Source organism: Stylophora pistillata, chromosome 7 (genome assembly GCF_964205215.1).
Source record: "Stylophora pistillata chromosome 7, jaStyPist1.2, whole genome shotgun sequence".
NCBI classification, from domain to species: Eukaryota; Metazoa; Cnidaria; class Anthozoa; order Scleractinia; family Pocilloporidae; genus Stylophora; species Stylophora pistillata.
In genome coordinates this window covers 9,056,386-9,078,402 of record NC_142525.1, presented here as the reverse complement: position 1 = coordinate 9,078,402, position 22,017 = coordinate 9,056,386, and the positions used below count along the sequence as shown (strand labels likewise).

The following is a 22,017-nucleotide window of genomic DNA, read 5'->3' as shown; positions in this document are numbered from 1 at the left end:
TGGGATGTTATCGGTTTGCCTTAAAAGAGAGAAAAAAATGTCTTGTTTTGAAATATAATGGGCTCACTTTATTGCCTTGTTGTTTTCTTTGTTGATTCCGAACGTCTCAGGCCATTTTGAAGCGTTTTCGGCGAGTTAGCGCTATGTTGGTGTTCAACAGTTGAACACCAACATAGCGCTAACTCGCCGAAAACGCTTCAAAATGGCCTGAGACGTTCGGAATCAACAAAGAAAACAACAAGGCAATAAAGTGAGCCCATTATATTTCAAAACAAGACATTTTTTTCTCTCTTTTAAGGCAAACCGATAACATCCCATACAAACCTTTCTAAATATAAAACGTTACGCAACACGGTAAGAGTCACGTCCGCTTTTCTCGTAGTGAGCTTGGGCTGCCTGTGTTCAAAACCGGAGGAAAGAGTTGTATATTGTATCTTTTTTTTAGCAGCGATCGAGATAATCGATCGGTACTTATTTCAGATAGTTTGATGGAAATAAGCGTATAAAAAGTGGGATAATTTTGAGAGTTCACATTTTAAAACTCGTGTGGAAAATTAATATCGTTGAATTTCTACATCTTAGTATTCAAATGCTAGTATGATAAAAAAAATATGAACGAGTTTATAATGTTCACGTTTCAATAAACTATACATTAACCAGCTAGCTCAAACTGAAGATAAAACCCTGCTGTTGCGCTCTGTACTTTCTTTCAAAGGGAAAAATGTAAACCCCGGTGCCTTCGTTAAACGTTTAAGCATGAATAAAGAAAGATTGACATACAGACCTGTCGATTTGGGAGAAGTCGTCAGTTGCAGCGGCGAGATGCAAAGAAGAAATGATCGGAGACCCATATCTTCAATTTTATGAAGGTTATTGTCGCACTCCCCGAACGGTTTCCTTTGACGTTTTCACCGGCCGACTCGCTTTATATATGTCTTGAAACACGACGTCGCTTTGACTTTTAGCCGGCAACCTCGTCCGTCGTCATTTCTAAATTTATCGCGCCATTTTAAAGCAGTCAACAAGCCACTTAATGTATTCCTTGTCACATAACAGCTGCCCTCACAACTCGTTCACTCTTTGTGAGCGCACGTTAGTTGTGAAACTCATTTGTAAGACAAAACGGACACTGAAAAGAATTCAAGTAATCCAATCCTCTCCAATTACCTATTAACATTTAAAAGGATCGGGCAATTGCGATACGCAACCGTCAACTGACGTACGGTAAACACCTCTAGACTTTTAAGATTTATTTTTTGTTTCGCACCACGGGTTCGGGTACAACTGATTAAGAAGATTCACCAGGAAAATAGAGTCCACGGGGTCTACCAACTTTTTGAACTAGTTTATTCAGCGCTAGCTAGTCATCTAAAAGCGAAAAATACCCGTGAAGATCACCTTTATCGAATATATAACAAAAACAGAAGCGACAAAAAGTATAGTATAGTTGTATAGTAGCGACAACATATATGTAATTTGTTCATTTCGGTGCATATTTCACAGTTATGACTTTAGCGAAAAAAGTCGCGCACGAAAGGTGGGTTGATTTAAATGAGTTCACTTCATGAAACCTGTAGGGAATACTAATTTCGCTGGATTCATTCAGCTTAGATATTCAATTAAGTGTTTGATAGGATAAACAAATATACACGGTTTTGTGTTGTACATGAAACCGCTTTGAAAACCATTGTCGAGGACGACGAAAGGCAGAAAATAGTTACCAGAATTCTTGTTAACACAATCATCTTCTATTTCCCTATTCGATTCTGTTGAACGGCTAAAAACTTTGATAGTGAGCAGGTGTTGTTGGGTCAAAATGAACCGAGGGGACAGCTTCCTGTCTTTTCGTCCGTCATGCACGTGTGCGTAAAAGATAATGCAATTTTCAAATTAAGGAAGGTTCCAGCTCTTTAAGAGGCCGTGACTGTAAATATCGAGAATTGTTGGCCAGGCTGAAAAAAATCGAAAATTCTGACAATTTGCCTGGAAAACCCCTTTAGGTAGATATATTAAAAAAAAAAAAAAAAAAATTTCAAAGTTTGAAATATCAAATGTGTCCGAGGAAATGGGGATAAACGAAAATTCGGGTTTTTATCTAATTATTATGCAAAAACATACAGTAAAATTGAGCAACTTTAGCGTGCTAGTACTAAAGGAGGATGTTTGGTAAGAAATCGGGGGAGTTTTTACTTCAAAGCATAACTAATTTGACTTGTATTTGTGGCATTTTAAGGAGTTTTGGTTTATTTTTAAAATTCCCATGATTTTTTAACTAAGTGCTGTCAAATGCTTGTTGCAAAGAGCGAAAAATCGACCAACTTCAAACCTTCAAAACGTGTCTTGGTATGTGTGGTATCATGCCAAACTACCTGCTGGCACAAAGTTTGGTCCTTACACTAAAATGATATGTAATAAAAAATTTGGGTACTTCAGAAACGTGCCGGGAAAACATAAAGCTTTGCGATTGAGGCCAGAGGTCACGAATTTGCATGATGCAAACCAGTATTTAATCGCGTCTAATTCTTTTTTAAGCCAATGAGTTTTTTTGTTTCATTTCTCGATACTGTCTTAACGAAAAGCAAAATGTTTCAATCGCGTGACAATTGTCACGTTGGGTCAAAGGTGAAGTTGCCGAGTAAAGCGGACACGATCCTTTTTTTCGTCAAAACTACATTCTAAAGCATCCAGTCCCATACATCTCGATTTAAATTATTTGTATAAATTCTTTTATGAGTCTTCATCGAACAACATCCCGCCGGCCTGATCCTGTTTGACTCCAGGCTGACTGCCAAGTGCGGTTCGAAGGGGACTTTTTCATTTCCGGTTTGCGCCTTTAATACGGAGACCGCGGAGCTATGGAGTTCAGTAGGCTGTAGCCCCATCAAGATAAATTTATAATTATCCTAATTTTTTATTTTTAATCTTTGTAATTAAAAAAAAATTGACAAACTTTCCTAGGACTGAAGCGCATTTCCGGTGATTTCAGAAGCTCTAGATTTCAAAATTTGCGGGGGAGAACATATCCCAGGACACCCTATCTAGCAGTCTTTCTGTACCAAGAAAGGCGTACTAAGAAACAGACAAAAGGTGACTCTCCTCGGAGGGGAGGCCCCAGGACCCTCTTAGATAAGTTGGTGTCAATAAGCTTATACTACGGGGGAACTACAATAGCTCCTCCGATCCAAAATATGCTCCATAGCCCCCGTTTTATATCAACGTTCATATAAAATTCAACTTTTTGATGCAGCCTTTTGCCATTTGCCCTTTGAACTGCATTGCAAGAGCAGCATCTAACAAAGTCCTCGAGCAGAGCGATTTAAGATGTCTTTTTTCTCTGATCAGCCCCAGGTTACATTTAACTGCTCAAAACTAGACTCCTTGGCATTTGAAAAATTAAATTCTTCCTGCATAGCAACCAGATGTTGCTCAGTTACTGCTTGTGCGCAGGAAGCTGTCTGCTGTTTCACTTTTGCCGCCATTCTGGAAAAAATGAAGCTACTTGTCGAGTCGTCAAAAACTCAGAGACACTGAAAAAGCGCTCCCATTTCGATCCCTTTGCTCTTCTCATTTCTGTTGCAACCATTTCCGCGTCGACCTTTTTGCCGCATTCTTGTTTGATGGTAAATCTAACAGCAGATATTCTCGTTGCTTTTCGTTAAACCGGTAAGCTTTCTTAACTTGTTTTAAAGCGAAGCCTTCAGACGGTTTCACATATCCAGTGCCACGAGGACAGGTTTCAGGAGGTAGAGGAATAGTTGGCACGGAACTTCAACCTTCCTCGAGCCTTGCGGCATATTTAACCTTCGCTTTATCAAGAAGTGTCTCCCTTTCAACTGTCTTTGTGCATGTTCCGAACGCCAGACGCTTTTCCAGAGAAGAGTGCCTTTGGAAACTACGCGTGCAGCCCTCTTTTGGACATGGAACACTTGATCATCGCCTTTCGCTTCACGGCCATAGTCTTCTTCTTCAGCGGATCCGTTGTGTAAGTTTTAGTAGGTTCTTTAAGTTGTCTCCTTGGGGCGATCTATTTAAATTCGCCTAGGGAATATTTTGGTAATGGCGTTCTGTAGAAAATAATATGAAAGATGATGAACGACAAAATCAAACACACCTAAACATTGTCCAGAGCGAGATTTGGTGCGTTTCGCACAGCAAAAATAGCGTTGGGTGCAGCTTGTGCATTGCTGCTTAAATGAAGTATAAGTTTCTTTTTCCAGTATAGCGTTCGAAATAAAAAAAATAAAAAAAACTTGAAATAAATTTTTATAAGAAAAACTGGCGCCAGGTTTGATCTTTTCAAGTGATCTTGATTTCAAGCTTTCCTTCGCTGAGTTTTTCAGTCTGAAAACTAAAGAGAGATCATGCTACATTATAGCTAGAAACTGGATAGAGAATATAACGTAAGGTTTACCATTTGTTCCTTCCAAAGAGATGCATTTGCCGGGGCCTATGTCAAATGTCTGCCAAACCCTCATTCGACCGGGATTTAGTTGTTCAGCTGACTGATGCCATTAATCTTCTGTTGCGTGGGGGAACAGTTTCGCGTTCCCAAGACTGTCTAACATCACTACATGAATCCCAGAACTTGCACCACAAGCTCCCCCAAGAAGAGAAGCAAAGCTACAGAATGACATCGTTTTCTTTTTATGCTCTGTGAAAAACCTCGCACGTATTTAACTTTAAGAAAAAGACCGTGATTACATCATAGAGAATTTCCCACTTGGTGGGATTTGGCAACCTTATACTTTTCGATTAGCTCTGAGTCATCATAACTGTCCGACTTGTTTACCATCTGTGCGTGTGAAATTTTCCTGTTGCTTTATTGGCCGTAGTAATGTTAACAGAAATTTACGTCAACTTAGGACAAATCTTTTGGCAGTAGTTAATCTCTGGTATATGAAAAACTCTTTGAGTGAATAACCGACTTAATTTTGTAACACTGTTTACTAAAAAAAAAATATCTTGATTTCTTATTTCATTTGGCAAATTTGTTGTGATGCCGTGCAACACCAGACTAATTTGAATGCGTATATAGTGAAGAGTGAAAGAACCACTAGCTCAGATATTCTTCCTATAGAGTTTATTAAAATAGGTCAACAGCAAGCATTAAATTTAATTCAAGAAAGGAAGCACTCCTCATTTGTCTTGCATTTTAAGAAATGTTCCATTTCATTGCATGTTCTGTATGCATTGCATTTATTTCCATTTTAATATTTTAATGTACCTAAAAGTACATAATCATTGTCCCATTTATAGAGTAGGGGATACCTATTTTCCTCGTCAATTGAGCTCACACTTCTATACGGAGTTGGAATGCAATCTATTTATAACTATACAGTAGATTATTTCATGATACTTGAAGATGAAAAAGCATCATGCTCGTCCACTGTAGAGCTCAGTCTAAAATTGAAGGAGATACCCTTATCCGCTAGTGATATGTGTATCCCTTCTGTTACGAAAGATTTTGGCAATTCCCAGGGTATACAGTAGATCACAATCATGTCCATCATGTCCATAGAGGGAAATTATGAAAGAATTATGGTCTCTGAAAAATTTAATATACAAACTTAATTTTATAATTTGATTTAATTTAGTTTAGGCCATTTTCACTGCATTACGTTCTGCAGTGGGGAAGGACTCGAAAGGAACATAGGAACCATTCGTGCTAATCCACCCTCCCACCTATCCCATCCCATCCCACCCCAGGGGAGGACATCCATCACACAGTAATCTCGTGTGCGGGAAAGTAACGTCTCCTAACCCAACCTGCAGGAGACGGGACCTCCATTAATTCGTCCCCATCCGAGAAGACTAGAATATCTAACCATTTCTTGATGTTATAGAAAGGTAGCAAATTCTTCTCAATTATTTTAAGACCCTAAGTGTTGGCCCGGCCGGGTCTCGAACCCTCGACCTCCCGCACAACAGTCCAGCGCTCTATCCATTGAGCTAACCAGGAGGCGACAATAAGGACACGACAATCATAATACTTCAAAACTTTTTACTCCTGTTGATATCATACTGAGGCATGTTGGGCGTAGCCTTATATCTAAAGGAATAAAGAAATTTTCAATCGATAGTCGAAAGTAATGTGGGATTGGACCGGTGTTGCTTCGCTTCACTCTAAGATTGATCCAGAAAACTCTTGTCACTCTCTCAACCAATAAGATTCAAAGCTAGAAACGATCGTTACCTGGTCACACGCATTTCCCACGTTTTCCCGCGCTTTGGTCGCGTTGCCTTTTTTTAATCTTCAGTACTCTTTGTCTCTTCTAGATATTTCCTTCTTCTGATGACCAACGCGATTAATTCAGTTTTGATTTTCCAACACTCAACGAAAAATAATTTTTATGCGGTGACTGGTTTTGTTCTGAGTTATTGAATAACAACTTCTTTAAAACGCTGACACGAACTTTCAGCAAAAGGCGTCCATGAAAGTCTTATCAAAAGCCATCAAAATAGCCACGAATTAGTACTACAAAAATATTGTTTTAATCATAAAAATAAAAAAGCTCTAATATTTTAAAAAATATATTACATTATACTGCTGTTCTCTCAAGTCAAACCCTTCTTGGGGTATGGAATAAAAAATATTTTAAATACTATACATGGTATAAATACTATCGTGCTATTTCCAGTTGAGGTGATTTGTTTAACAGTAGTTTTTAACACAAACAGAAGGGTAAAACTAGCTGCTCCAAAGTGCAATAAATAATTCATCAATGATGGATTGAAAATGATATGAACTTCGATTTCGTTGTCCAGTTTCTTTTCATGTTTACAATGGCAGTAAAAATATATACTACATGAATGAACCCTTTCTTTATATACAAGGTAATTTTTATAAACGTCAACCCTTATGTTCATTTTGTCAGTATTTACAGGAATAAATACAATTGCTTTTCATACGGCTTTTCTTTTGTTATTGACTGCGAATAAAGGCTTTTAAATCATGTTATATTTTCTATGCGTTTTTCTTGCTTCAACGTTCTATACATCTTTGTTTTTGCTTTTGTTTTTGTTTTATTTTGTTTTAAATAATAAAAATTAAAAAAAGGGACTGCAGTAGTATTAAGCTTAATAAATTTATACTAACACCGAAGCATTTTCTCGGCTCGAACGCCTAGAGCCATTGCGGAACCCTAAATAGATTAAACACCCTGTAGCAAGAACCAGAAGGGGCAACAATGCGAAAGTGATCACTTTGTAAGAATCCTGTTCTTGATATTCTTGCCTCTCTAAAATAAATAAAGAAAAGCAACATATTCAAAATGAATGATCTTAATAGCGAAATAGACCTTTATTTATGTAATCACTTTCACCAGTGTGGTGAGGGTCGCCCAACAGAGCGAGGCTCCAAATTAAGTGCGCCCAATATCCCACCCAACCCACCTCAGGAAAGAAAACCCATCACACAGTAATCTCGTGTGTGGGAAATTAACGTCTCCTACCCCAGCCCTGCAGGAGACGGGACCTCCATTTATTCGTCCCTATCCGAGAAGACTAGAATATCTAACCATTTCTTGATGTTATAGAAAGTTAGCAAATTCTTCTCAATTACTTTAAGACCCTAAGTGTTGGTCCGGCCAGGGCTCGAACCCTCGACCTCCCGCACTTTGATTGAGTTTAACATTAACAAGAAGTCTATCGCTTTTCTTTATCCAAAAAATTCTCTACAATTTCCCAGAGTGCTCTCACATTTCAAAGTGTGGCACTAACTAAAGGGAATAGAATTAGTCTTGTTTTCTCTTCGTCGTAATTCGAAAAGTGCTCTTGAAGTTATAACTCTGGTATTCATTTTGTTTTGCCAAGGTGATAAAATATATATACAAAATAACTAAAAAACAGAAACCACAAGAAGGAAAACAAAGTGAATCAAAACCGTCATAAAGATAAAACAAATCAAGTTGAACGAAACAAATCAAAACTATGGGAAAAGAGACACGCCGATAATAAAAGCAAATACAACAACAACTAAAATCACTCTCGAAAAACATAAATAACAAAGAACTAAAAAAATTGATCACAAAATTCTCTAAATACCTTTTAGAGTTGACATCGTTGAAGAAGGAAAATCTATGTATTAAACGCACACACAAAAAGAGAGAGAGATCAAATTAATAAGGATAACTTGATTTGTAACGCAATATTCAATGACTGCGTTCGGCGTTTTGCGGTACTAAGATGCTCTAAAAGCACTGCACATTAACCGTGCCATTAACAACTGATCAGTAACAATCTTGAATAAATTGCAACAAAAAACTCATGAGAGCTGAGCACATGAGGTGTACATGTTCTACTCCTAAGTAACAATAACTAAAACTCACGATTTTACCACAAAAAAGAAAGAAATTATCAAGATTTCTGTTAGCGTTTTGAGCTAGTGTTTAATTTGTCTCTTTTGTTTTTGTCTTGTCAATTCTTGAGGAGGTTTTTTTGTGTTTTTTTTTTAATTTAACTAAAGTAAGTTAAAGAAGTATCAACTCGCCGTCTTGTATATTTGTTGTCTATTGCCATTTAAATTATGGTATCCTTCGTATGGAATTATAACTCACCGATGACATTTACTTGCACCTCATATCTATCACTTCCCAGTAAATTTGTAGCTGTACAATTGTATCCTCCTTCGTCATCTTTGGTGACATTTCTCCGCACCAAACTTGTGGCTTCGTCATTTGTTCGATTTAGAAGCACTTTCCTGTCACGAGTTCGAAACCAGATCACCTGCGGTGTAGGAAAACCATTTGCTTCGCAGTCTAAGTGTAGAGTCATTCCTTTGACTACCGAGAACAGTTGTGGACTTTTTATTCTAATTGTGGGCCTCTCTGAAAAAAGAAATGGTTTTGGAAACCTAAATGAATACTTATTTAATTTTTGTTTTTTTTTTTTACTTATCTGTGTTTTGATCATTTTTCTTCTATGTGTAATTGCGATTGAAGGGTGGAGAAAGGGAGTTAGAGGTCAAAGAATAATTTTCCACGATACTGAAACCTTATGTTTCGTAACCAAAATCTTTCCCCTTCCCCACCACCCACTCCTTCCTTCACTCCTTTCCAAACGTTCCTGGGTCCACCCATACCGTGGTTGTTTTAAAACGGAAACGGTATCCATCTTAACTTTGTTTTCATAATGATGGATTGTTTTATTAAGCAAACAGAATCGTACCTCGGGCTATTTGAATGACAGTGGTGTTTTCTCGCACTCCGTGGTGACGAACTTTTCCTATGCACCAGACCACCATTCCGTCATGCTTTGATGACATCTTTGTTACAGTCAATGTTCCATTTAAGCTAAGTTTATACTGTTTAGGGTAATAATTGTAAACGCTTCTGCTTTCTATCCGAGAGATGATGTAACTGTCCCTATCATTTCTGCATTGTGCCATCGTCGGGCACAGATACAGACCAAGGTCTGACAGGGGCAGACCATCTGTGTTTATCAAGCAATGGATCTGTACGTCCCTTGCATCGTTTTCAACAACGATCTGGTTCTCTGCATCATCGTTATCAATTCCTGTCGAAGGAATGCAGAGATCATAAAAACAACAACAACAACAACAATTTATCACGTATAGAGTGCTATTTACAATGACAGATCAACAGCGCTTTACAATCAATCCTAACCCGCGCATCCCACCCCAGGGGGGGACATCCATTACACAGTAATCTCGTGCGTGGGAAATTAACGTCTCCTACCCCTAACCCTGTAGGAGACGGGACCTCCATTTATTCGTCCCTATCCGAGAAGACTAGAATATCTAACCATTTCTTGATGTTATAGAAAGGTAGCATATTCTTCTCAATTATTTTAAGACCCTGAGTGTTGGTCCGGCCGGGGCTCGAACCCTCGACCTCCCGCACAACAGTCCAGCGCTCTATCCATTGAGCTAACCGGGAGGCGGTTAGAAGGAGGCGGTTAGAAAGAAGGAAGTTAGCAATCATGATTATAATTTTAACTAGCTCTCTTGTGATTGCTATGGGGGAGGTAATTTTTGAATTGCTCAAGGGATTTTGCTTGTGTCACAATAAAACTTACCTGACCCCCGCATAGGTCAATTTTCTATGGCTGAACCCTCTAAAATGTTAGAGAATCGACTATAGCTGAGAATCGCTTCTGGAAATTATTTGATTAGAAAGCAAATGTTATACTTGCATTTTTAAGTATTGAGGAAAAAACCCCTTTCATGAAGTATAATTTGAGAGTACTAAAAGACTATTATTTAAAGTCTTGGCAAATGTTATATTTGCTTTTGATAGTAAAAGGAAAACCCCGTTCATGAAAAATATTTGAGAGTGCCATAACTCTATTATTTTGAGTCTTGGCTCCTAGATGGAGTACAGTTTAACTGGCTAATCAAATAACAAAAGTTGACGCGGTGCTATCGTATTCGGTAAAAGAATATTTAATTAAATTTCGTTTTCGAACTGAATGCCATCCACTGGAATTAACAAAAAAAAATTGTTCGATAACCTTCGTTTTGGACTGAATTTGTTGATTTCTTTATAAAACTCTTCAAAGCATTTCTAGACTGAAATGTTAAAATGATGGGAGATGGTAAGAGTGGGTTTGCGTAACGAAATACGATTAATATGAAATGCAGATCTCGATAATTCCGCGGGCCATTTCAGTGATTTCCTAAGTCAATTAATGAACATAGTTATTCAGAAACTGATTTTCTTGAGTCCAAGCAGAACTATACGTTTCTTAATCATGTCCATTCTTTTGAAACAATTTTGACGAACGCAAATTTTGTTGTTAATTCAGTTTCCTTCCAGCGCGACGTGACTTTTTGGATCGCAAGGTCAGGTCAGGTTTGTTTACAAAAATACATACTAAGTTATATAGTTTTCACAAACAGTTACACCGCCAAAGTGTAACAAGTAAGCGAGAGATGACCCTATCTAAATTTCGTGTGTGTGTGTGTGTGTGTGTGTGTGTGTGTGTGTGTGTGTGTGTGTGTGTGTGTGTGCGTGTGCCAAGTTCTACAACTTGCAGTGAAATTTCATGGGCAACGGAAACCTCTATTTTCAGCCCCTATATCCGGCGTCAACCGCACGCTTATAATATAAATTATTCAAAAGTACAGAGGTGCAACTTATAGTCATTTGCCTTACTGACCTTCTGAGCCGTAATTTTCTCCTAGATGAGCGACAATCAGAAAGATGTACCCCCAAAACTTCTGAATATCCATGTCTACGTCTCTCAATGTCGTGTTGTCGAATGAAGATTATGCCTTGTTGTTGTCATAAAACTTTCTGTCTGAAACGTGACGACTAAACTTTCGCTACCAATATCACTTGTAACGAAGGGGTAAACCCCAAGTCGTACAGTTTCATTTTCAAAACACAGTCGAACCCACGGTGAACAGAAAAGAGGCATTACAAAACTTAAAACAAGAGCAAAAAAGTAAAAAGTACAGATAAAAAAATTAACAAAAAAAAAAAAAAAAAAAGACCCCAATTTTATGCCACTTAGTTAATTTTCTAAAACTTGCTAAAAAATTCTGCTGACATTTGATATCGGGACTCGGAGATTAACATAGATTGCATTTTACTCGAAAAGTCATTCTCACATTTAAATGAGTGGATCCGCTCTGAGTAACCGTTCCATACAGGAGAAGAAAAATTCAAACAGGCCGTTGGGACCCAGTCAAGGGTTGCCAAAACCGCTTGTTAGGGGTAAAAATTATAATATTTTAGGGGGAAATTTTCGGGATTCTTAAAACCGACCGCTAAATACAGGATGAAAGCTTGTTATTGCACCGCATATTACAGGTTTATATAGAAGGTTTATATACAACTTGGTTCCCTTAATACCACCATAGCTGCTGAAGATTTTTCAATAACGAAATTCATTAACAAGAGTGTACTCTGAATTACACGGACAGGTGTCACTTAGAGAAGGAACTAGAAATTGGGTGATGTCATTATTACATGGCTAGAAATAGCCAGAAACAGCTACAAACTGACGGAAATATTTGTTTAAAACCTTGGTCTTGACTTTGCACCTTTCATTCTATTTTGTGATCGCTTTTCATGTCACTGGGATTGTGAGATATCTCAATAAACGTAATAAGACTGAGATTTAATGTTGACAATTTTATGTGTCCTCTTGATACACGAGGAGCTAAATTATCTGCTTGCTGGAACAAACTGGCTAAATTTTAAGAAATTATTTTTAGAAATCACGAAATGCTGCAAATGCTCTTACTGATAAACTATCGCTTTGACAAAGGAAATTACGTTTACATGATTATTGGGTCATTCAATTTAAGCTTCCCGCAATATGATTCGCCACGTTAGGGGTTTTCATCAAAAAGTAGGTCATTTCGATATAATGATAAATCTACTACACACATAAAACATTTTAATTTCTGTACAGGCTAGGAAAGGTAATTGCGGCCAAAATCTATCATTATGCTTAGCTAACCCAATATCGCTTCTCCGTTTTCGTTTCGATTATAGTTTTGGCGATATCATCGTGATATCATTAGTCAGAGTCCTGCAGAAGCCGAACGCAGTGGCCAAAAGCTTAAACGGCTGAACATTTTCATTGCGTAACTTAGCCTTTTTTCACTGAGTAAATCATTACTAACAGATATACATTGGACGTTTTCTACAATCAGTACTTGCAAGGACCCAGTCACGATTATTTAAAGTAACATCTGACTAGTATCTTATTTGCTACGCTTCCGGATGCTAGTAAATGAAGAGAAATTTGCTGACTCGGCGAATTACAATATTTCAGGGGGAAAAACTCGGGATTCTGAAAAACCGACCGTAATGACAGGTTAAAAGCTCAATACGGCACCGTACAATACAGGTTTAGAGTAAACACTTTTTCTGCAACTTGGTTCTCTTAAGATCCCCATAAATCCTTAAGATTTTCAATAACGAATTTCATTTTATCGGGTGTCATATTAGGTTTGTTTGTTTGTTTTTTTATTTTTCGGGTGTCATATTACGCTTTGCAATCACAAACAGAGTCAAGTTCTTTAAGGCTGAAATGATGCCAAAACGCTTCTTACTTTCATACGGTTTGTGAGAGATCTCATCAAAGATGCTAAGAATTCAGAGTTTACAAATCTAATTGCCTTTTTGATAAAGAAAAAACTAAGCTATCCGCTCGCTACAACAAAATTCATGGCTAAATTCGAAGGGAAATATATTCTGAGAAATCACGAAAGACCGCGAATGAACAAGAAATGCTTTTAATGAATAATCGCCTTGACAAAGGAATTCCCATCATTAATTTGGGTCATTTTATTAAGCTTACCACGGCGTGCTCCTCCATTTCGATCTGATGATCAATCTGGGATACGCATGATATTATTTTTTCGCCTTGAGTTTTACGCTGTAATGGTTTATAAAATAAACTACTCACACCAATAGAAAAGAAGGATTTTGTAGTGTTAAAGTACTGTCGCTGTTTTCAAAATAAACTTCGTAGTAAAACAAAACATTTAAGAAACAAATTAAATGAATATATTTAACATGACCTGATAGGTAAGAGTTTCACTTGGAGCAAACAATCCTAACAGCGCGTGGCAGTACAAAAGAGAGTGGAAAAACATGTTTTCAATTCAAAGACGAAGGTCCCTTCTTACCCGCTCTCTCTCTATCTGTTGTGCGGACAGTGAGGCCAAGATAGTTCACCTCATATCTAAATTTATCACACTTTCCGCCCACAGCCAATCACTGCACAGTTTGTCAGCGAACGTCTCTTGTTTTCAAAACGAATGTCATGCGAAAGAATAACTCTACTCAACTAAAGTAATTCTTAAAACATTTTCTGCTCAGGCTAAGAAAGATAATTGCAGCTTCAATCTATCGATATGCTTAACGAACGCAATATCGCTTTAACTTCATTTTTGTTTGGATCATAGTTTTGGTGATATCATTCTGATATCATTGTGATATGATATGTCAGAATCATGCAAAAGCCGAAACAGTGGCCAAAAGCACAAACGGCTGAACATTTTTATTGCGTAACTTAGCGTTTTTTCACTGAATAAATCACCATTAATGGATGTTTATTGAAAATTTTCTATAATCAATACTTGCAATGACCCAGTCCTGATTATTCAAAGTAGCGTCTGGCTAACATCTTATATCCTATGCCTCCGATCTCTAATCAAAGAAGATAAATCTGCTGACTCGGCAAATTACAATATTTTACGGGGAAAATTTCGGGATTCTGAAAATCCGACCTCTTATTACAAAGTGAAAGCTCAATACGGCATCGCACACTACAAGTTTAGAGTACACTTCTCTTTTTTTTTTTTTTTCATACAAATTGGTTCTCTTAATAGCCCCATAAATCTTCAAGATTTTTTTACGAAATTCAGTAATAGGCGAGTACTCTGAGCTCAGTACACGCACAGGTGTCATTTAAGAGAACGATCTCGAAATTGGATGATGTCATCATATGCCAGGCTAAAAATAGCCAGAAACAGCTGCGAACTGATGGAAAATGTTTGCTAAAATATCCGGTTTTTACGAGCTCTAATAAACACAGTTCACACTTGTTTTATGCAATTGGTCATTCCTGTATTACTCCCGCTACATTTATATATTTAAGCTGCCACATCCAAAGAGCGTTCAGTTTTTTTTCTCTAGAATTGTCCACCTTTAATGTCAGACTTGATAAGTATCAAAGTTACTTTGCCAGTAAAGCCAGCACATTTTCGAAAACAACATTGATTTTACACGTTTTATTCTACCTGGTGTCATAGGTCAATCACCTTGCAATCACAAACAAACGCGTCTTATTTCCATACGGTTTGTGAGTATCTCATTAGAGGTGCCAAGAATTTAGAGTTTACAAATCTAAGTTTCCTCTCGTTGCAGAAAAAACCTCAGTCATACATGAGCTCGCTGAAACAGAATTCATGGTTAGATTCGAAGGGAAATATATTTTGAGAGGTCACGAAAGACCGCGAATGTTCTAGAAGTGCTTTGAATGAATAATCTCTTTGAAAAAGGAAATTATATCAGCATATGAAAACAGTTCATTTGTTATACTATAATTAAAAAAAACACATTTAAGTTTCGAGGTGATAAGATGACTTGTCATTAAGAAATTACGACCAGAATGAAAGCAGCAGTTTTATCTCTGGCAGTTGGCATCGTGCCATTCGCAACAGTTCCAAAGCGGAAAATCAGACGAATTAATTTCAAAAATGAGCCATCAAGAGGTTTTAACCTCATGGAGCCCAGTGGATTGCTTAACTGTCTTATGCGGCGCTGTAGAATTGTTTGATATCAAGAACAAGTACAATTTAATCTACGTAGTTGAAGTAAAACTAGTTGCATTGAAAGGACAGAAATAAAAATATATCCTCGCTGTAAAGACGACATTCAAGTTTATTATTTGCCGTAAGTTATACGACTCAGATATACTCTTCTCGATAAAAGAATTCAGATGATTCGGTTACGAGGCGTGAAATATACGTTTTTGTATAGCCGAGAGTTTAGGCTTTGGCGGTTTATACTGAAGCACTCACACATCTTAAAAAATCTTTTGTTGTTAGCCATAGCCTAAGGATGTAAATATATATGTTTAAGTATGTATATTTTCTTAACACAAGATTCTCCTAAGTGAAACGTTTTTATTGGATTTGTATATTTTTATTATTAAGATTTTCAAACTATTTTAACTATGAATTTTGTTTCTTGTATATTATACACGTAATTCAGTCTTCGGACTGCGAAGTGTTTCTTTTTAATAAACGATTTATCTATCTAACTATCTATCACCAATAAAAAGAGAAGTATGTTGTAGTGTTAAAGTACTCTCGCTGTTTTCAAAATAAAGTTCGTAATGACAAACATTTAAGAAACAAAATTAATATATTTAACACTGACCTGACAAGCTTAGAGTTTCACCTGGAGCAAACAGTTGCAACAGCGCGTGGCAATACAAGAGGGAACGGAAAAACATGACTTCAATTCAAAGACTCCGAAGTTTCCTTCCGATCCGCTCTTTTTATATCTTTTGTAGGGACAGTGACGTCAGGATAGCTCAACTCATGTCTAATTTTATCACCCTTTTCACTGTCACCCTAGCATTGTACAATTAGTCTGGAAACTTCTCTTGTGTTCAAAACGAATGTAATGCGAAATAATTCTCTATTTAACTTTGCAAATGCGCCGCACTACACGGTAATAGTAATTTCTTAGTTCATCTGGCAGAAGTATGACAATCCAAATGTTACGTGAGGAACAAACATCTGCTGCAAAAAAACATGATTGGAATGTGCACAGTATGCATATGTTGTAGTTGCTTCAAAAATTTGGGAAAGTCCCGGCATCGCACCTGTATTGTCTCGACTACGCAGGTGAATTATCACTCGACTATTTTCTCTCTTTGTGGCGGAATTTTACAATGATAGAAAGAAAAAAATTAAAGTAATTCAATAAAAAACGGAGAAGAATTATAGACTTTGATTCACAAAATACTTTAAAGTTGTACAGATCATTGCGTCATCAAAATACTTTAAAGTTGTACAGATCGTTGCGTCATCTGCTTTGGCAGATGACGCAACTCTGTGTCGCCCAAAACAGCTTTGTCTAGACTCTTATCGATTATCGAAATATCTGTTTTGCTGGATTCATTTCACTAGGAAAACACATATTAAGTGACTCACGCAGTGACCCCACAAGCGAAGGCTTCTATTGAAGTGTCTCAATATCGAGGGTATTTTTCACCTAAGAGCGGAATTTTCTAATTTAATGATAAGCACCGTCAAAGAGTGATTTAAACAGCAAAATTCAACTTTTATCTTTTCGCACTAATCCCTTATGATTCATCCTTTTTTCATTGATCTCATTTCAAGCTAGAGTACATCAGAAAAATTTGCACTACGTTTTCAGATGGTCATAGAAGAAGTCTCAGGACGGTCAAGGCGGTGTTTATCTTCATAACCGGATGCTTCTTTTTATTTGTTTTGGTTTTCGGTTTTTTTAATATCTCTTTAAGAGAAGAGTATCATTTGGCAGCGATCGACCTAAATGTGTTTTTTACCCATTCCGGTGCCTATTTCTCTGTTAGCGTGGCGGGAATACGCTTATTGGAAGTGGGATGATGTAAAGAACTGACTTGGTTCTGTCCTGGTGTACCGGTTCACAAGGGAATTACCATTGTTCTTTCTTTGTTTAGGAGTTATCGGTTAGCTATTGTGTATTGTTTGGTCTTTTGTATTGGCTCTTGTAACGGTGGCCAATTTACAATTTCAACTCACTTGATATACCAAATTACCTTCTTACTCCCACCGACGCAGCACCACAGTTTTTTTAGAAACTTACCCTCTTTAATGAGAATTCTTTTTAGGTTTGCCGACTTTGTTATGCGTGACGCGTGATCTAGGGAAAAATATGTAACGTATGTATTTGAGAGAGATTTGGGTTTTATCCAATGAGTACATGAGGCTATTTTGTCGGAGCGAAGTTCTTCTTCAAAGCTTAATTAGTCCTTTGTCCTTCGAAAGGGATTTTGGACTTTCGTTTTCGGTGTATGGCTTTGAAACTGAAATTTTTGATTAATGGGAATATTTAAGAAAATATGAAATGTGAAATTTTCGATTTCAATGCAATATACCAAAAACGACTTGTTATTGTTTTTTCAAAATTCCTTGCCAAAACGAAAAACGAAAGACAAAAATTCCAATCCACTTTTAAGAGCCTTAGAAAAAGAAAAACGGACAAACGACTCGTGGGGCGCTTTCCAAACCATACGAAAACGAAAACGAAAAACGCAAAAAGAAAATAATAATCCGTTTTTTTAAGAGCTACTGAGAAAGAAAAACGAAGAGCACAGAATGTATTCGAATGCCGTTTCCTTCCCGGCGGAGAAAAAATGAAAGACGAAAATAAAAGGCCAATTTCGTTTTTTTACGGCGCAAAGAAAAACGAGAATCGAAAAAAAAAAAAATTGATGTACGTTTTCTTACACAATTGATACTGGATACTCAAGGAGTTTACTGAATGTTTGTCTTTCACCGTCTGTAGAGTTATCAACCTCTCCTTGAAGGAGCAGTCTCTCCTAGAGATCTGGAAATATGCGAACGTTTCTCCTCTACCCAGGGTGAAACTAGTTGAAGACCTTAAGAAGCAGCTCAGACCTATCTCCCTTACTCCCTGTCTATCGAAACTGGCCGAGGAATGCTTAGTTCCCGATTACTTAAAGCCTGCAGTTCTGGAAGTGCTAGACCCTAATCAATATGGAGCCGTTCCCAAGTCCTCATCCACCCAGGCGCTGACACACATGCTGCATAACTGGTCCATGGAAACCGATGGTAACGGTGCCACTGTTAGAACTATTCTCTTCGATTATCAGAAAGCATTCGACCTCATTGATCATAGAATACTCTTAGAGAAATTTTGCAGGTTAAATTTGCTTATTAGAATTATTAATTGGATCATAGACTTCCTTTCTAATCGTTTCCAGAGAATCAAACTATCTGAGGGCTGTTATTCAGAGTGGGGTTCAGTGCCCTCTGGGGTCCCTCAGGGAACTAAGTTAGGCCCATGGCTGTTTCTCGTACTTATAAATGACTTAGTTGTTGACAATTTTGCTGATGTATGGAAATATGTTGACGATACGACGGCATCAGAAATCGTTACCAAGGTAAACGTTAGTTATGCCCAGGATATCGTTGATAAGGTCGTGGAGTGGTGTAGTCTGAATAGAGTCAAACTCAATCACGAAAAATGTAAGGAGCTCAGAATTTCTTTTGCAAAAAATCAACCCCAGTTTGTGCCTATCATTGTCGATGGTAAGAGCTAGAGGTAGTGAATAATACAAAACTGTTTGGCCTGACCATATCGAACAACCTCAAATGGAACGAACACATTAACTAAGTAATCAAGGAAGCGTCAAAGCGGCTGTATTTAATTTTTAGTGCAGTTAAAAAGGTCAAAAGTCCCTAGGCTCGATACGTTCATCTTTTATACTGCCTGTATCCACTCTGTTCTTACGTACGCGGCACCTGCCTTTTTTTATGCTTTGCCTAAATATTTAAAGGATGAGTTAGTGCGCGTCGAGAAACGGGCTATGTCTCATAATTTTCCCTGACCTGTCCTACCAGGATTCCACCGAACTGTTAAACATTGTCCCCATTTTAGATTTCATCACGAGGCTATGTAATGATACTTTCAACACTATTGTAAAAGACCCCCGACACCGTTTGAATAGATTAATTCATTTTAGTGAGCCATCAAGGTATGCCCTAAGGAGTTATAGGCGCCTCATTGTACCCAAATGTAAAACAGATCGCTTTAGGAATACTTTTATAATTAGATCATGTATCGAAAACATTAATATGTAGGGTTAGAATTTTAATTTATTAACTTGTAAATACGCAATTCAGCCTTTAGGCTGCGATGTATATTTGGCCATTAAAACTTTCTATCTAAACTATCGGTTGGCACTAAGGTACACGGATCGCTAACGCTCGAAACGTCAGCTTCGATAGTCTTTAAGGTGGCCAAATTCAGTTATCAACTCAGTGGATAAATCGTAACCCAAAGTACCTTGTTATCCCCACCGGCGCAGAATCACAGTTTCTTTACAAAACCTGCCCCCTAAATTTTACAGAAAGACGAGCATGATTCTTAAATTCATGAGGTTCATCTTTCTCCGGACCATGCATGACCCATGAATTTTTCTTTAATTTAATGAAAACCTTAAAACTCTTAATTCTGAAACTTTTTTCGCAAGTTAAGAGATTTGTTAGTATTATTTTTATACATGTATACTTGACGAGTGAAGTCTTCTAAAAATTGTGCGAGAAACCTGCGGGATCAGGATTCTCCCTTTGGTACCCTCGATCGAGTAACTCGACTTTCTTAATGACTGTGTAACACTTTCAACACCAAACATTTCAATTTCTGTTCATACCTCTTGCGGCTTCTGCTCAGGGTTTTGTCAAAGACTTTTCCTTCAGTCCAGACTCCTTGCTGGTGCTTATTCCTCGATAGAGGTTTTTTTTTTTTTCCCGGGCACTCCAACATGACTCAGGTTCTACCAGTTATTTACACCTAGGTTTCCATGTTCAAGAGACTGACAATTTTAGAGGGAGCTTGTGAAGAAGTGGTCACACAATGATTACTCCTGTATCGCAACCAAATTTCAGTAAAACTTAAACCTCGCCTTCTTTTTTATTTCATTTTATTGTCTGAATCACAGATTGAAAGGGAAGGCCGAAGCGTTACTGAGAAAATATAAACGACTCAGTCTCGTTCATTAATTGCCTCTGATATTAGTGTCCAGTATTCATTGGATAGTGTTTGATGTACAGGCGAAGAAAATAGTTTTTTGATTTTAGACTAAATTTTCAGATATAAATAGCGCTCTCTCAGTGTGAGGATCATGCATCAAACGAAAGTAATGTTTGTCATGATATTCATCATAATTCATCCGCGATATGCCGCGTGACCACCTTTCCTCACACATTACACGACGCCCGTCATTGGTTTTTCTTTGGGTTCAGTTTGTAATTCTTTGATTTGTAACCCTAATTTTGTTTCTACTTCCAGATGAAAGAGATTAAATCAAATCCGTGAATCCCATCGGGATATTTTGATGGAGGACCATGAAATTGTGTTTATCACGCTCATGACAGAAGTAAATAACATCTTTCTTTTATTCAACAACCAAGACCGAGCTTTGTACTAGTTTTTACCTCACACGACGCTTAGTGTATTCCTGATCATACCAGCAAGTTGGTCAGGAGAATTTTCAAATAGGGACCTAGCTAGTAATGACCCTGCTTACGATAAAGCTTCCGGAAGCCGGGTGGTAGAACATCAGGCACTTTCCAAAACTTCGAGGTCCGATTTCCGCGTCCCTCGGTACCGGTTTAATAATTACATGCGTGTTTGTATTTTTACAGATTTTACCTACAGAACCATTTGCCTCTTAAATATTCAATGTCCCATGAGGAAATTTTTATTTGTTACCCTAGCTCTATTGATTATGTCTGTAGCAGCGGGATCTCCCATTCCCCGAATGGACGTGGACGATGAGTTATCGCCAGACTTTGCCCTGTGAGAAAGGGAGATACTCCCCTGAATACTTCTCAGGAATAATTATTTTTTTCGACGATGGACTTGGCGGCCGCTGTTTCTTAACTCCGCGATAAGGCCTTGTAGCAAGCTGGGTTACCAGTTTGTTTGCAAAGCTAGTGTGGTATATTACATAGCGGATCTCACAATTTTTATGAAATTTAGTTTCATCACCTGAGTTTGTAAAGCAAATCGGCTATCGTAAAGGGTTCCAAAGCTGACGTGTCGAGCTTGAGCCCTTTCGTCAGAAGGAATGGATAAATTGTGAGTTGCGTGTGTGTTTAAACGCAGAAAGCGGAGCTACGCTATTGGTGGGAACATGATAACGAGAAAAACAAGAATAAATTAGTAGAATAAAAGCGTTCGCTGATATCTTTGGTTTTAAGAGTGCCGATTTGAGACATAAAATTTTGCTTAAGAGTTCTATGGCTTTCCGAAATCCTTAATTGTAAGGAAAGGCCGTAGACTACGTTTCGAATTTCTCTAGAAATGTACACCTTTTATCAATATAATGGCTTTTATAAATATACCTCTCCTTTTGAAGAACTAACGAAAGAATATAACGGAGATTTAATTTTTCCATTAGAAACTATCGATGATGGAATGGATCTCTTGATGAGGAGAATGATAATGAGATATTCATTGACACAGAGTGTGACCAGCATTGTTCAAGTTTTTGCTATGACAACTGCGCTGGATATTGTCGAGACACATTTTTTGTAAGTTGAAATTATCGTTATTGTTATCGTCATCGTTATCCTCCGTGTGATTTTCATTCTTGTTATCATAGAACTACTGCTATTATTTTCGCTGTGCAAAGAAGGTCCTCATTATGAAACTCTGAAAACTGTGAGCATTTTGATTTGATTCTGACTGTTCAACTATGTATTGACCAGTCACAATAAAGATCACGACAAGCCGCAGTTGCTTTTGGTGGTCTGGTTCTCTGATG

The 22,017-nt window shown here is 37.6% G+C and overlaps 1 protein-coding gene across 2 annotated transcripts; it reads right to left on the bottom strand.

Moving 5' to 3' along the window:
- Positions 1-6,469: 6,469 nt before the first annotated feature.
- On the bottom strand, positions 6,470-16,005 carry LOC148726518 (neural cell adhesion molecule 2-like). 2 transcript variants are annotated; one of them, XM_088728970.1, is made up of 5 exons: positions 15,867-16,005; positions 9,166-9,513; positions 8,556-8,825; positions 8,044-8,076; positions 6,470-7,238 (listed from the first exon to the last, which is right to left on the bottom strand). In XM_088728970.1, the coding sequence occupies exons 1-5, from the start codon at positions 15,940-15,942 to the stop codon at positions 7,087-7,089; spliced, it is 879 nt and encodes a 292-aa protein (XP_088585096.1). In that variant the 5' UTR covers positions 15,943-16,005; the 3' UTR covers positions 6,470-7,086. The 2 variants fall into 2 exon arrangements, with proteins under 2 accessions (XP_088585096.1, XP_088585097.1); XM_088728971.1 differs by lacking the exon at positions 15,867-16,005 and adding an exon at positions 11,119-11,830.
- Positions 16,006-22,017: the final 6,012 nt, after the last annotated feature.

Coding starts and splice junctions, on each gene's coding strand:
- LOC148726518 (XM_088728970.1), bottom strand. CDS start 15,942: ATGTTTTTCCGTTCCCTCTTGTATTGCCACGCGCTGTTGCAACTGTTT. Junction 9,514..15,866: donor TGAAACTCTAAGCTTGTCAG/GTCAGTGTTAAA, acceptor TTCCTTCGACAG/GAATTGATAACGATGATGCA. Junction 7,239..8,043: donor AACGATGTCAACTCTAAAAG/GTATTTAGAGAA, acceptor TATTTATTTTAG/AGAGGCAAGAATATCAAGAA.